At 40.7% G+C, this 15,900-nt stretch overlaps 1 protein-coding gene across 1 annotated transcript in view; it reads right to left on the bottom strand.

The window, feature by feature from the left end:
• Nucleotides 1–1,979: 1,979 nt before the first annotated feature.
• LOC135713003 (uncharacterized) overlaps nucleotides 1,980–15,900 on the bottom strand; it is a 46,051-nt gene continuing 32,130 nt past the window's right edge. The window contains exon 5 of the mRNA XM_065236089.1: nucleotides 1,980–2,587. Within this exon, the coding sequence (XP_065092161.1) occupies nucleotides 1,980–2,587 (608 nt within the window). The remainder of the gene's footprint in view (nucleotides 2,588–15,900) is intronic.

Genomic DNA, 15,900 nt, shown 5'->3' with positions numbered 1-15,900 from the left:
CAAGCACGAATACCCTGTTGTAGTCTTGAACTAGACTACACTGCCTGTCACGGGAGTAGCGGTACTTCCCCTCAGCCAATGACTTTACACGCAGGAACTCATCACTGTGATTGCTGTTTGCCGACACCTTGGCAAATTGATCAGCAAAGGCCTCACTGATAAGTCCTGGGTCTTTCGTGTAATCGCCATCCAACTTAATAACCCTCTCAACATGTCTGTTCTTACCACCGACAGACTTTACCTTTCGCTATAGCTCACCAGAGCTAGTGGTTTCCGATATGTCTGCGGTGAAAGCAGACCATGTATGCCGCTTTGCAGCTTTGATTACGCTTCTAGATTTAGATCAAGCAAGCTGAAACTCCCTCAATCTATCGGCCCTAGAAGGATCATCAAGCTGCAACCTACGCAGCGCCCTTAGACATTTACGTCTAGCCTTAATCGCTGTATGAACTTCTGTCCCCCACCAAGGAACAGTTTTCATACCTCCTCTCCCTCCAGCCTTTGGGATATGACGATGAGCGGCCTTACTCAAGATTTGGGTCCTGTCACCTGGTCTCAATATCCTGTCATCACCAGGCAGTTGGCGACAGACTTCTTTGCCAAAGCTGTCCCAATCTGCCTTCTCAAGGTTCCATCTCAGCCTTGTCACAGTAGACGGGAGGTCTACAGTAGGGTGCTTCATTCTGAAAAAAGTGATGAATTTCTGATGGGCCATCCTCCAGTTCGATTCATAGCCCCAAAATATGAACCTGTGCAAAAATTGGTAAAGATTGATGAAGGTTTAGAGGTCGCGCCAATGATTTGAAATTTGTATGGGAATTACTATGGAAGAATTTAAAAAATCGCTTATTTCGCTATAACTTTGCTTCTACTTGTCCAAATGTCGAAAAAATTTAGTATGTTATTGCTATGGCAATAAACAAAAAGCCTACAGTTGCTACGCTCAGTTTTGCAGCGTATCAAGAATTATAAAAATGTGAAAAAATGGCAAAATAGGGTAAATTGACAGATGAATATGTACAAGGCAACAACGCCAATTTCATCGCAACAACAACAGGCTTGTTGATCATTGTCATGACAACCACATATTTTTTTTTTCAACGTTTGGACAACTACAACCAAAGTTAGAGCAATGTAAACGAAAATCAATAATTTCCCATACTAATTCACCAAAATCTCCATACAAAATCCAAATCATTGGCGCGACCTCTAAACCTTCATCAATCTTTACCATTTTTTGCACAGGTTCATATTTTGGGGCTATGAATCGAACTGGAGGGTGGCCTATCAAAAATTCATCACTTTTTTCAAAATGAAACACCCTAGTCTACAGCCTGTGACAATGAGATAGGAAAATGATCACTTCCGTGTAAGTCGTCGTCAACCCGCCAGATAAACTGGCTGGCTACATCCCAAGAGGCTATGGCCAGATCAATCACGGACTCTACCCCGGTGGTGGGATCGAACCGAGTCGGTCTGCCATCGTTCAGCACTGAACAACCCAACGTGTCCAGTAGCTGATACAACCTCTCACCACGAACGTCCGTCTTATGTGATCCCCAGGAGGGGTGATGCGCATTCAGATCGCCCACTATCACATAAGGGACAGGCAGCTGCGAGATGAGATCTTGCAGTTTGCCGATGACGTTCACTTCCTTGCCAACCCTATTCCTCGGAGCCATGTATAAGCTAACAACAGTCAGCTTATACGGAAACTGAATGGTGGTATATCTTCTCTAATAGCCAATCCAGTGCCGTGGATATAGGCATTAATGTGAGGCTTAATATACCACTTATATCTACCACCGAGATAGTTTGGAGGTAGATCTGCTACCTTTGCCATCGTTTCTTGGAGAGCGATGACACAAGGGTTCAGTTTCTTTGTCAATAGCTAGATCTCAGATAACTTTGATCGCAACCCATGGACATTCCATTGCAGTATTACGTTCGATGGCTCTTTACCATTTTGTTGTGGGACATCAGACATGGTAACTACTTTTTACCGGCAACAGCATCGCTTTCGCGCTCCGATACCGAGTCAATAGGGGGAGAAGGTGCTGTATTTTCTCCTTTTTCCGGCTTTTCTTACCTCGAGTGTCCTCGAGGCCAGCGGTCTGCTTCCGTTTCCTACGGGTCACGGGAGCAGTAGCCTCGCTCTCATCAGAGTCAAGGTTAACGCCAACTCTTTCGAGTTGTCCAACAAGGGAAGCACATTCCATCTCAAGGCGAGTCTTGGACTCCTTGAGCTGTTTGATCTTCCCCTTGTCAAGGGCGACCTCCTTACGTAGACTTTCCACCAACTTTTCCAGGAGCTGTTTGTCCTTATCGGTTGGTGTTTCGGCATCAGGCAAGGGGTCGGTGCCAACCTCTTGGGTTAGCACTTTGCCCTCCCTACCAGTAGTCTTTCCACTCTTGGTAGCAACTTGCGTAAGACCGGCAGGTGGACTAGCACCAACCCCAGTACTCTTGCACTGGGTAGTCCCCTTTTTGCCGGCCTTCGCACCCTTTGCAGATGGAGCTCCGTCTGTTCCCTTGCCCTGAGGGTTCGACTTCGCAGCTCCCTGCTTGGCCTTATTCTTCTTCTTCCCTTGGGAAGACAAAAATGGCACCTGCTGACCCTTACCAGAGTCAACAGGTGCCGTCCTATCAGCAACCGCTGCATAAGACTTCCCGCTTCGCTCGTCGCTAAAAAACCTTCTTGGCATCCCCAAAGAAGACACCAAGGTTAGTTTTGATCCTTAGAATATCAGCTTCCTTCACGTAGGTAGGGCACCTACGGTTAGTCGGCTGATGATAGCCTCGACAATTGGAGCAGAAGGCCTTTGCTCCACATTTCTCGGCAACCGGATGGACCCCTGAACTGACCCTGCACCTGGTCTTGTTCTTGCAACCCGCGCGACCATGCCCATACCCATAGCAGTTGTAACACTGCAAGGGCAAGGCGTAGTACGCTCGGGTCCTAATGCTGAGGAGACCAAACTTAACCGTTTCCGGAAAGTTGGTCCCCACGAAAGTTAACACCACGGATGAGGTGTTAACCTTCCCCTCGCCACTACCCTTGCAGATTCTGTGGACATCTACTACACCTTGTGTAGCAAAATGCTCCTTCAGAGTCTGCTCCGATTCGTTGATGATATCAACACTTGATACCACGCAACGAACTTTATTCAAAGTAGGGTGTGCACCCACCCGAACTTTGAATCCTCCGCTAAGTTCAGTGATCTGCTTCAGCTTTTCAGCATCAGCAGGATCACTAACCTCTAGCACGTAACGCGAACCACCCCGATCCATGTGGGCCTCAACAGTATGCCCAGCAGAACGCTGAACCGCTGAAGCCACGTCGAGATGGTTCCACGCTACTTTTCCACCTCCTTTGACTGCCTCCGTGAGGAGAACAATCTTCCCGCTGCGTTTATTTTTCGCCAGGGTCCGTCGACCCTAACAATAGCTGACTCTGTTTTGCATCATCAACTATTTCGTACGGGAAAGACCCTCTCGGGCCGAAGCCGCCGGAGTCTGTTCCCAATGCAAACCTTAGGGGAAAAAATATAGGACAGTGCCTCACCCCTATCACACTGAACGGAAACACTTAAGACGGGAGGTTCCATCTGCCAGCCCGAATCGCTCCGTTGATTCAAACGTGGACGCTAGAAGTAGGTCCATACACTGACTGCCGCCAGAAAGGTTGAGCACGGTAATCGGATGGGCCTAAGACATGACTAGGTCCCATCCTGCACACACTCAAAACCTTCGGACTCCCCCGTTCTTGTTCGCGTTTCTGGCTACAACGCATCATAGCCAGCAACTCCACCGAGCACCGCGTGGAGGTAAGAATCGGAGTTCAGATGCACAGATATCGCAAGTCGTCGATCGTCTGGCAGAGCCCGACAACCGTTCACGAGCGTTCTTATGCACTGCTTTACCCGGCGGTACAACATCTGGCTGCAGCTTCTTCTGTACGGAAACCCACTTTTTCTTCATGTCTTCCTCAGATTTGACCTCCTTGGGATGCTTCCATAGTGCTTGCTGCATAGTATTTAGTATTTTTCTATGGACCTTAGTCCCGGTGCGTTGGGGGGGGGGGGGGAGGTCATGCCCTTGGGTATGAAAGTGGCCCCGTTGGCTTCGTACCACTAATTTTGAAACTTTTATGCTATCTTAATTTTCGAACAAAGTGTTTTCCCCAAATGCATTGCGTCTAGAAAATCATTCCGCGAAGGTTTTATACAAAAAAAAAATGCATTCTGGACAAACTTACTTCCATTTCATTTGTTGTGTCAAACATGTTCCTTACCTTCCGTACTATTGCATGTCGTCATGTAGAATGGCAAAACTACGCAATAGCATTACATATTTTCCACAATACATGAAATTAATTTCATTTACGTTGATCTAAAGTGATTCCATTTGTGCAAGGGAATCGCGTAAATAGAGTACACGTAGCATATGGGATTTGTCTGAATTGGCTCCAAAGTGGAATATCCCGTGAACCTGGCGATATAGGAGGTTACTGTCTTGGAGCGAAATTATTCAGATCACTAGGGTCTCTCGAATTGTCGCTAGTGCCCCGTAACGTGAGTAGATCACCTTTTCGTGGTGCGTTGCGGGAGATCTACTACCGATTCCTAGTCCTGACTACTTCAAACTAGGGAAACAGGATTTTTCAGCAATCCAAGGACAAGGAACACATCTTAGTCCTTGTTACTTTTTATGCCTTGTTGATAGTGAAAAGACTCGCGACGCTTTGCCAACCAAGGATGATCTTGAAACAAGGAAAAAAATGAGTTAGTTAGTCTTCATCGATGTGATTTCTAATCTTCTATTCGTTGTTATCTAGTTTGAAGTGGTTAAGACTAGGGTTCTGATGCATGATTAATTTTGTTGGTAAGGAATCCAATTTTGACTGACAAAGGGGTGCACCTTTGGAGGGTATTCTTACACTCCCAAGGGTATAAATAGCGGGACCTTTCAATTAGAGTAGGATCCTTGCGATAAATGCAAGAATGACAACTGTAAAAAAAATCGAATACTTCATCATTTCTCAATAGTGATGGAGTAATACGACATGCACTAAACTAAGGACACGGGATATACTACAATAGATCAAATTACTGGTCGCAGTGGTGTTGATGACACGACTGCTAGGTTCTTCCAATTTCGCGAAGTAAATCAGATAAGTAAATTTTCAGGGTTCCCAACGGGCAAGATTTAGTTGTTCCGAGAGCTGTGGCAAGCGCTGTGCCAAACGTGCCGAAGTAGACCAAACTGTACCAATCAAGGTGTCAATATCTCATGAGTTTGGCAATCCTGAAGTTTTACTGACTTTGGTGATAGTGTTTACATTTTTAATTTCCTTGATGGTTTAAATATGGCAAACATTAAGCTTCATTCTCATTTGAAAGTGAGCGGAGCGGGCAGTGGAAAAAAAAACTGGGATGCATCCAACCTATACGGTGTTCACGCAAATTTGACCAGTCCAAAAGAAACGTCTGCAGAAATGAAGGTGTAACCTGATTGATGGTGGTCGAAATGTTCCCCAACAAAATCAAAGATCCTCGAACCAGTTCATCTGATCGATTCAGAAGTACGTGACCTCGAAGAAACCACCCAAGCCTATCGTGTCGCTGATAATGGTGTTCTTTCCAGCGCCCAATTACACACGTTCATGCTTACCAAGTTCACGATCTTATGTAGTTGTGCTACCTTATGCAATGTACTACCAATGAAAATCATCAAATTAGTGTTAAAATTTCAAAAGGACTTAATTGCTGTTAACAAACAATGCACACTAAAATTTATTTGAAGACACCTTTGCTGAGAAAATTCGAAATAAGAAAACTAGAGCAAAACAACTGTTTTTTTAGAGCCACCCTAACTCAATTCAAGAAAATAGCTCTAAGTCGGCCAATTTAAGAGATACAAAAAAGTTGTTTTGAACAAAGTTGCTTGAAATTAGCTCAGCTATAACTTTACCCAATAATGTATAGTAGACCTGTTCATTTTAAACGAAATGTTCGGAATGTAACAAGTCAACCGTGATTACTGTTCGTCATGTTAATTTGAACTTCTGTGCAAATTTTCAGCAAAATCGGTGATGATTTAGAGGTGCTTCAAGTTAATTTTATGTTTTTAAGGTAATTTACGGCTTATAATATTTGCATCTCGAGACTGAAACAACTGAAAACTGCTGTAACAACTTTCATAGCAAAGCTTAACGTGTTATCTATCAACTTTGTAACCAAAGGTTGACTATTCAAAGTGATTTTATTGAAATTTGACTTAGTTTCATGCTCGAATATATCTTGAAAAATGAAGAATTTGAAATTATTTGTTCTACGAATTTTCCACCCATATGATATTAAAATATGTTGTCTACGTTCCGAACCACCCAAGAATTCATTGCCAAAAAAATGAGGGCCCAACTATAAGGAACAACGTTGTAGAAAAGACTTTTAGTCTAAAGTTTTAACTTCAGGCTCAAAACATATCATTCCACCTAAATCTGCATTCTGCACCACTGTGCAGTGGGCGACGATGAAAATCTTGACAAACAAAAACTAATAAAGAGATACAAAAGTCAAACGAATTAAATTCTTATGCTAGACATTTGCAGAAACACATAAATCGACTGCATATAGCAGAGATCACGGGTACCCCGGTGAAAATTTCCACCGTGATCATTCTTTTGAGGGTTCCCCTATTGACGGACAGAGGCTGAAACAATCGCTTAATTTCTATTGGAATCGCCTATTGAAACCAATGACTGGCAAGAATATCTGATGAAAAACGTAGGGGAAATCGGGAAAATTTCCATCCCGGAAGACCTTTGGTATTAACGGGATATGAACCTGCAATCGGTTGAGATTTGTTGGTTTCGGTGAGATTCATGGTGCAGGAAATACTTAAGAGATTTTCCTCGACATTTTTCGAGCCAATTGTGAAGCTCCTAGGAGTAAATAAAGTTGCAACGAGTGGTAAAACACTTGACAGTACAGTGTGAAAAGTTGAGTACCCCTTGGGATTTCCCTTTTTTTTCTTCAGAAAAATCATATGGTTTCTGTAAAAAAGCTGCTTCTTTGGAATCGGGAAATGTGAATTTGGGTAATTCCCCGGGGCTGTGTTACTGCTAAGTTAAAGTAAGGTAAGGTTTTTGATCTAATCTCCGTCCTACTACGCCCTGCGCTTTACCTCTTATTTATGAATGGGTTTGTACAAAAAAGGGAATATTTCTGTCAAAAATGACTTCTAAATTTATTCACCTTGCCATACCGTTGGATTTGATAAAGAGCCACAAATTGTTGAGATACTGTTTAAAATCTAATACTGCTTCTTGATTCTAAATTCGTTCTACGCGTTTCAATTCCGTTCTAACGCATTGAAACGCTATTAGATTTTCTTCGTCCTACGGATAAACGTAAAAAAATGGGATTCGCTAGGAGCGCTTCTTTTGATTTGAGAACAATGAGCGTAAATATTCATCCAATGCGCTCAAACATGATTTATGTTGTAGCAAATGAACTAGCGCATCGGAACAAACCGATTATTGTTTTGTGCATGGTGAAATCATTGATATTATTGATCTTTTCTGGTCGATAGAACGGAAATAAGCGATTACGACGAAGTAGTGCTCTACCCTATAAAAGCTACTTTTCAATAAACTTCAAATTAAAAATTCAAGCAGGTTGATTTAACCTCCATGAATATGCCATACAAAAAATGCCAAACAAAACATTCCACCAAATTTCTCAACACCAGCCAGCCGGCCATTAATTCCACCCCCATTGTGAAAAACTAGATCCCTAATGAATATTTAACAACTAATAATACCCATAGTCACCATTCCTGGTTTTGTTTTTGCTTCTCCATCAACGTGCCACTTCAAACACAATTTCCCGATATAATTGACACTTTCCTCTCTCCGGTTGGGTTTGGGTGGCATTCGTTGCGTTGTTCACCCGGACGGACATCGGAAGCCCATTTATTGTTTGCCCAGAGTGTTGTTCGTGTTGAATTTTTTTTCACTCTTTCGCAATCTTCTCCAAGCATAGGAAGTTGGGACCCGGTACAAAATCGGTAAACATTTGTACATCGATCTGTCATTTTTCCTCGGGGGCGGTGGCAGCACTTTTCCGCCAGACAGCCGGCCAACCAGCCAGCACCAACCAATGCAATGGTGTCGTTGTAGGAGTCGATCCATCCCGAGCAATTGTCTGAGCGCAGAGGGAGTCCGCAAATAATGAATTTATAATAACTTAATTTGAGGACAATCGGTGGCATGTTTTGTTACCAACGACAAATTGTGTCTTTTTCTCTCCGTTCCGTGTTTGGTTGATGTTGTTTTTGTTTCCTAGTACTAGGTACATGTAGCTCTTATTTTTTTTTATTGATTTAGATTGCATGAAAACGCGCTATTGATGATGTTTTAATGTCGGAACGTTTACCGCTGTCATCATTATTGCCGCCGGGGATCCACACACTGGCTTCACTGGCTGTCTGGTTCATGGATTTCGTCGACAAGGGAGTTTAGGCGAAGAGTGGTGGAAGTCATAATTGGGGTTATTAAGTTATCATATCGTGTATTGGGTAGTAGATTCGAGACAATAACGAATAGCGATAACAGAAATGGCGCTGGCCATCATATCATTGACTAACACCGTATCGGGGGAAAACCATCGTGGCACATTATTAGCTATTGATCGCTTATTTTCGAATTTGTCAAGACATCGTTCGCCGCTTGCTGCCGAGCTGGTATCGTCCGATTCCCATCTAAGCAACGACCCTAAGTCAGTGACGATGTTTCCCCCCCAAACCCTAGCGACCGTGCGGAAGATTCTAATCTAAATAAAGTAATAATACTGCTGCGGCAGCAGCGCCGAGAACCAACGAAGAAGTAAAATATTTATCTTCCCATCTTATGAACCGAAACCTCCGGCCTTTCATTTGGTCGGTAGGTATCTGTTTTCCCCTTGTTGTGGGTAAAGGTATATATCTTCCAACACACGCACAAACCAGACGGCTCCTTTCCGGCTGGTACGGATCGAAATGAATCACCATAATGTAATCATAAAGCGCTTATCGCGCGTCAAATATGCTTCACATCTCCGGGAAGACGGAGCAGCAAGGCCCAAGGATCATGTTTGTGGATCTGGTTTGTTGAGAGATCCCCATAACGATCCGACAAATAAAAAGTGAACCTCAGAAACCGCGTCGACGACGGACGGGGTCGACCGCTACAAACAAGGTAACGAAAAGGGCGTCTTCTGGAAGCAGATGGCCACCATTATCGTTCCTTGCGTATGTATGTATGCCTGTGCAAGGGTGAAACCGAGAAAACAGGGTGGACCGAGCCTGTCCGCTATGTCTTACAGGGAAGATTCGATGCAGGGAATTTATGCAAAATTTATGTGTACAAGAAAGAACCGTATCGGATTGGAATCGGAGGATTGTCGTTATTTTTGTTTCTTGAACGAGTTCTTAGAGAGCAGAATATAAGTTGTTAACTGAGCACACAAAAATTACATGCTCTAGGTGAGTACATTACTGAAGTAATGATCTATGCAGATTAACCGCCTAGAGTTTAGTACCATGCAATTTCGTAAAAAAATCATCATTTCATTACTCGGACAAGAATTGGCTGAAAACAAAACTGCTATCGTTGCGCTTCCCTAATAAAAAATAACAATAAACGAACGATAACCCAAATCATTGAACTATTCCACAAATGGTTTGGATGATACCCAGAACACGTCGTTAAGCAAATTAACCATACAATTTTTATTAGGGTTACCAGCTGAATTCTGAATTTTGGTTAAATCTTTGTATCGGTGAATTCCTGTGATTCACAGATGGGAATATTTTGTGATTTACATTTACAACCTGCATCATTTTCCAAAAAGAAAGTTCAATTCGATGAATAAAAACTGAAAATTACTCGTGCATGTAAATTTGTCTTCGTTTGTTGACAATTGTGATTAAATTAATAGATTTTTGAAAACTTGCATATCAAATCATGATAAATGTGCAAGTGAACTTTATAAGTGGAATCAGTGCTGAGTTGCATCACGGACCTGACAGCCTGTAGATTGACAAAGGAGATTCCTACGGTTAATAATCAAAACAACTGAGAATCCTCTCTCCGTAAAACTTCTCACCAGTATTATACAACAATCGTGAGATATCGTTTTTTGCTTTTCTCACTCATTCGCAATATCACTAACATCTATCATGTGGTACCATCATATCTCCGAGGAAAAATAAAAAGACATATAAATTGACCGTCATCTCATTTCGAGCATAAATACGGTTATGACGGTCATTCCTCTTCCAAAATCACGGATAAGGCGATAGTTGGGATGTATCAAGGAAAAAGTCTTACCAGAAATTATTATATCTGCATGAACACGTACTACCTGCAGATAAGAATGCTTATTCATGGATAGAGATTTTGCAGCTATTCATTTTTCCGGATACTGTGACGCTTGAGCTCGAATAATCAGGATGCTGACCACATATCGTATCCACATTACCGAAACCGAAGTATCAAGGGATCCGTAAAAAAATCCTTTCGTAAATAGGAATTCCCCTCTAAATATGAATTGTAGCTAGAGGTGTTATTGCTGAGTAATCAAACGTTGAACTGTTGAACAAGTCATTGTATATCACAATACAATATTTGCTTGGTTTACCACAGTTCAGGATTATCTCAGAAAAAAAGTCGACAAGCATTAAATTCAAGTGTCATACAATAACTTTAGCAGTTTTTCGGAATTTTTCAACACGTCATCTCCCAATGCATTGCAATGTAGGACTTTGTAAAATCATACCAATTGCTCCTCCACTCTTATTAATATCCTACAGCATTCTGCATTTGATTTCTTCATCCTTAAATAAGATATGTCCCTCTCTAGTAAAGATATCGTTAGAAAATTGAAAGCACCCCATCCCTCTTTAATGCTTACACAATTCAAGACCAAAAATTGAAAAAGCCTCAACTCCATTTTGTAAACAAACCTTGTAAGGCAATTTTCTCGCGAAACGAAACCTACATAGAGATCTCCAAGCACGATATCACGAACACTTAAGCTGGGTTTAGACAGGGCAAGTCAAATGATCGAGTCAGTTGAATTCAATTGACTTGAAAAGTTGAGCCTGGTTCAACTTTTTTCAATTCAAGTGAGTTGATCAAGTCAGTTGAATGGCATGGTTTACACGTTCAATTCGCGTTCAAGTCAGTTGAATTCAACTGAGTTGATCATTTGACTTGCCTAGTCTAAACCCAGCATTAAGGTGGGTTTATATAGGGCAAGTCAATTGATCAAGTCAGTTGAATTCAACTGACTTGAACGTGAATTGAACGTGTAAACCATGCCATTCAACTGACTTGATCAACTCACTTGAATTGAAAAAAGTTGAACCAGGCTCAACTTTGCAAGCCAATTGAATTCAACTGAGTTGATCATTTGACTTGCCTAGTCTAAGCCCAGCATTAAGTCCAACGTATAATATACATAAAAAAGGAACAAGAAGAAGAATAACCTTTCGCACACAATGAGATGGTGACAGCCGCAGACATTGTTTACACTTCTTTGTCAAATCTAGTCGGCCGTGCGTTTTCAAACCGATAAATATGTATTTATGATTATTGTCACTGGCGTGCACAGGGTGGGGCAAGATGGGGCAATTGCCCCCCCCCCCTTTAATAAATAAGATTTTTATTTTCACATTTACAAAATTATGAAATACAATAACTTGATTTCTTGATAACTTGATTTGAAGGTAAAATAACTTCATTTCATAATATAAGGGCACTGAAAACCTTTTATTGCGTCAATTCCTTTGAGATTGTGCCTGAAAATTGAACCACAAATTGGTCAAAAAATTACACCACAGTAGTGCATACAAAAAAAATTTGGTCTAAATTTTTTTTCAAGATTGTTCATGGAGGGTTAAAAGAAGATGGTAAATTTAAGGTTGCGTAGAAGCAAGCTTTATTAATTTTTCTGGTGCATAATTTTATCGTTCTGATGAATGCATGCTTCATTGAAAATTTATGGTGCATCAAGAGGCAAAGCCTGAAAATTGCACCACAAAGGTGCATGGTGAAACAAACTTCACTGACAATTTTTGGTGCTCCGTTCTGGTGAATGGAGGAGCATGCTTTATTGAAAATTTCTGGTGTAAAATTTGCATCGCTCTGATAAATGAAATTAACAGAAAATTTCTGGTGGAAAATTTGCACTGGTCTGGTAAACGAAGGCACAAGCTTTATTTAAAATTAAGCTATATTCAAAATTTTTGGTGGAAAATCTGCCCCGTTCTGGTGAACGGATGGGCAAGCTTTTCGGAAAATTTTTGGTCTTAAATTTGCATTCTTCTGCTGAATAGAGAAACAAACTTTGATCATAATTTCTGGTGTAAAATTTGCACCATTCTGATGATTGGAGGGAAGCTGCTTTACTGAAAATTTATGATGAAAAATCTGGAAATAGGGGCAAGCTTTATTTGATGGAAAACCTGCAACATTTGATGATAGGAGAAGCAAGCTATATTGAAAATGTCTGGTGGAAAATGGAAAAAGGAAATCTGTACCAATCAGTAGATTGGAGAAGCAAATTTTATTGAACATTAACGATGGAACATTTGCATCGTTCTAGTCAATTAAAATTTTCTGGCATAAAATTTTCTGGGGGCAAGTTTGTATTAAAAATTTCTGGTGTAAGATTTGCAAGAATCTGCTGCACAGAGGGGCAAGCTGATTTTAAAATTCCGGATGTAAAAATTTCACAGTTCTGGCGAATGGAGGGGCAAGCTTCATTGAACATTTTTGGTAGAAAAACTACAACGTTTTGGTGAATGGACGGACAACTTAAAATTGACTTCCGAGAAGAACCTCAAGGGTATTGAATTCTGAAGGCAGTTCCAAAAGAAAAGGTTTCTGGGGATGATTCCATGAAAATTCTGCGAATAATTTCTAGTGAATCCTGCAGATAGTTCTAAGCAGTGTTCGGAAAAATCAAAAAATTCAAATCTCATGCATGAGTTTATGCGCCTATGAGTTTTGCCTTGCAAAATTCAACGTCGCAAAAATCACCGATGAGTTTTCAGGTTCAAAAATTCATTGCTTTATATTTTGGCGTTATTCATTGCTATTACTTTTGTTTGTGCATCAGCAGTTGGAAAACTTACACAACATGCATAGGCATGATATCAATTGACGTTTGAGTGGTTTTTATGAGTTTAAAGCTGGAATGATTTTTCGGCGTTGTGAGTGTGAGTGCGTGAATATGCATGAGAATCTCAAGCGTGAATTTTGTTTGCCGCATTCACACGTGAGTTTATTCTCGCAGAGAGGCTCAATGAATGAGATTTGAGAATGATTTTCCGAACACTGGTTCCAAGATAGTTTCGAAAAGAATACCGAGAAAATCAAATTTTGAATAAAATTCCAAAGGGATGTTGAGGAAAATTTCAAAGAAATTCCTAGGATATTTCTGAATTTCTGAAGAATACTGAAGAAATTCTTCTGAAACTTTAGAGGAATTTCAGTTCCAAGGTGTTCTGAGAAAAAAAAAGTTCTAAAATATTCTAAGAAGAACCTCAAGGATATTGAATTCTTAGGATCGTTCTAAAATATTTCTGGAGAGAATTCAAAGAAAATTCTGCGGATAATTTCTAGTGCATCCTGCAGATAGTTCCAAGATAATTTCGAAAGGAATACCGAGAAAATCAAAAGCTTTGAGTGTGTAGGTTTATTTCCTTTAAATTCCGTTATAATTGCTAACCTTTTGACAGATACGCGTATTTCGTCTACTACTTGCAGACTTCATCAGTGCCAAGTACTCAATTCCTTGAGGTTCATTTCAAAAATTTTTGAACTCTATGAGCTCTTTTGAAATTCTTCTCATAAGTCCTCTGAAATTATTTTTAGAACTCTTCTTGACTTTTACTTAGAACACCTTGGAACTGAAATTCCCTTAGAGTTTCAGATGAATCTTCTCAGTATTATCCAGAAATTATTCCCGGAATGAACTATAAATTATCGGTATTCCCTTGAAATTTTCCTCAACATCCCTTTGGAATTTAACTTAAAATTTAATTTCCTTGGTATTCTTTTCGGAATTATCTTGGAACTATCTGCAGGATTTACTAGAAATTATTCGCAGAATTTTCTTGGAATACTCCCCAGAAATCCTTTGGAACTGTCCTCAGAATTCAATATCCTTGAGGTTCTTCTCGGATTTTTTAGAACTCTCCTAAGAGCTCTTTTGAAATTCTTCTCAGAAGTCCACTGGAATTATATTTAGAACTCTTCATGATTTTTTCTCAGAACACCTAGGAACTGAAATTTCTTTAGAGTTTCAGAAATTTTTCCTGTAATAAACTAGAAATTATCCTCGGAATTTTGCATAAAATCCCTTTGGAATTTCACTAAAAATTTGATTTTCTCAAGCCCTTAAATTTGTCGAACCTCTTAACGGAATCGCTTTATGAAGAGCTTCGAGTGTGTTGGTTTATTTCCTTTTAATTCCGTTATAATTGCTTATCTTTTGACAGAAACGCGAATTTCGTCTACTACTTGCAGACATCATCAGTGCCAAGTACTCAACACCACTGATCAAGATTGGATTGATCAAGAGCAATATACTGTATATTCACTGCTATGCGAACTGTTTGAACCTTGTACTTGTCGACACAGTGTGCATGCGAAAGGAGAATGCGATTCTTATTGGTAATTCATGTCGGTTTGTAGTAGCTATCATCCTTATCTGAAGTGACTTCAGCTGAATCCAACCACCAAGGCAGCAACATTGCAGCAAATGTATCATTTCGGTTAAAGCCCTACTATTACAACCATTTGACGAACTGATCATCATCGACATTGTCGATGGGATTAAATTGCCAATTCCATTGGCTGTCTGAAAGCAGTTTCCATTGAAGAAGATGAACCACCACCGCAGTAAAAAATAAATAAAATTAGCTAAATTGAACAGTAGGGAACAGTGGTGGGTGGACAGCATCATTCACCACGCACTTTGGAGTACTCCCCATCCCCAGAATTAAATGCACCATAGAAAAAAATGCCCCTCCTTAAGAAGATTCCTGTGCACGCTAGTGATTATTGTTATAATTTCTTGCAAGAATTGGTGATCGGTGCGATATGACTCTAAAGTGTAATGTGCCGGATTGTCTTGTTTACGCAAACAACAAGAACCACCAACTTTTCAGGATCCCAAAAATTGATATCCGTGCCACCGGGGCACACCGAAACTTTTTGGAAATTCGCCACTCACAGTGGGTACGAAATTGCCAGCTTCCGGCAGTTCCAAGACAGCATCATCGAGTGTGCAGCCGCCACTTTGTGTCCGGAAAGCCAGCCAATCCAGATGACATCAACAACATCGATTGGATACCAACGAAAAATCTCCCGCTGAAACTTAACGATAATCCTACCTTGACGATCGGAACTATTGCCAAAAGGTAAAGTGGATATTTCTAGTGTCATTGAATAGAAAATATAGTGTTGCATGTTTTTCAGTGATGATGAAAAATAAAAGAAAATACTTGATTCAATTTATTGAACTGAAATATCAATATTCTATTCTAGATCTACTGAAGGCCACTGCCGTGGTGATAATATTACTAAGCATACCAATTCCTACGTAGGGTGTGTTTCGAGTGAGCCAGGCGATGCTGAAACGAAGAAGAACTCATTTTATTCTGATGTGCGCACGTAAACCAACGGCAACGCCGAAAACATGATCGTGAACTTGATTTCGAGTGATGCAGTCGATGTTGAGATGAAGGAGCAGTCATTTAATTCCGGTGCTGAGATGAAGGAACAGACATTTAACTCTGATGTGTGCACGCAAACCAATGGCAACGGTGAAAAAGAAATACGGG

This window comes from Ochlerotatus camptorhynchus, unplaced genomic scaffold (genome assembly GCF_037179485.1).
Source record: "Ochlerotatus camptorhynchus isolate MF236.1 unplaced genomic scaffold, CSIRO-AGI_Acam_v1.1 ptg000529l, whole genome shotgun sequence".
Taxonomy (NCBI): domain Eukaryota; kingdom Metazoa; phylum Arthropoda; class Insecta; order Diptera; family Culicidae; genus Ochlerotatus; species Ochlerotatus camptorhynchus.
Note: the sequence above shows the minus strand (reverse complement) of the source record. Positions and strands in the feature narration are given on the sequence as shown.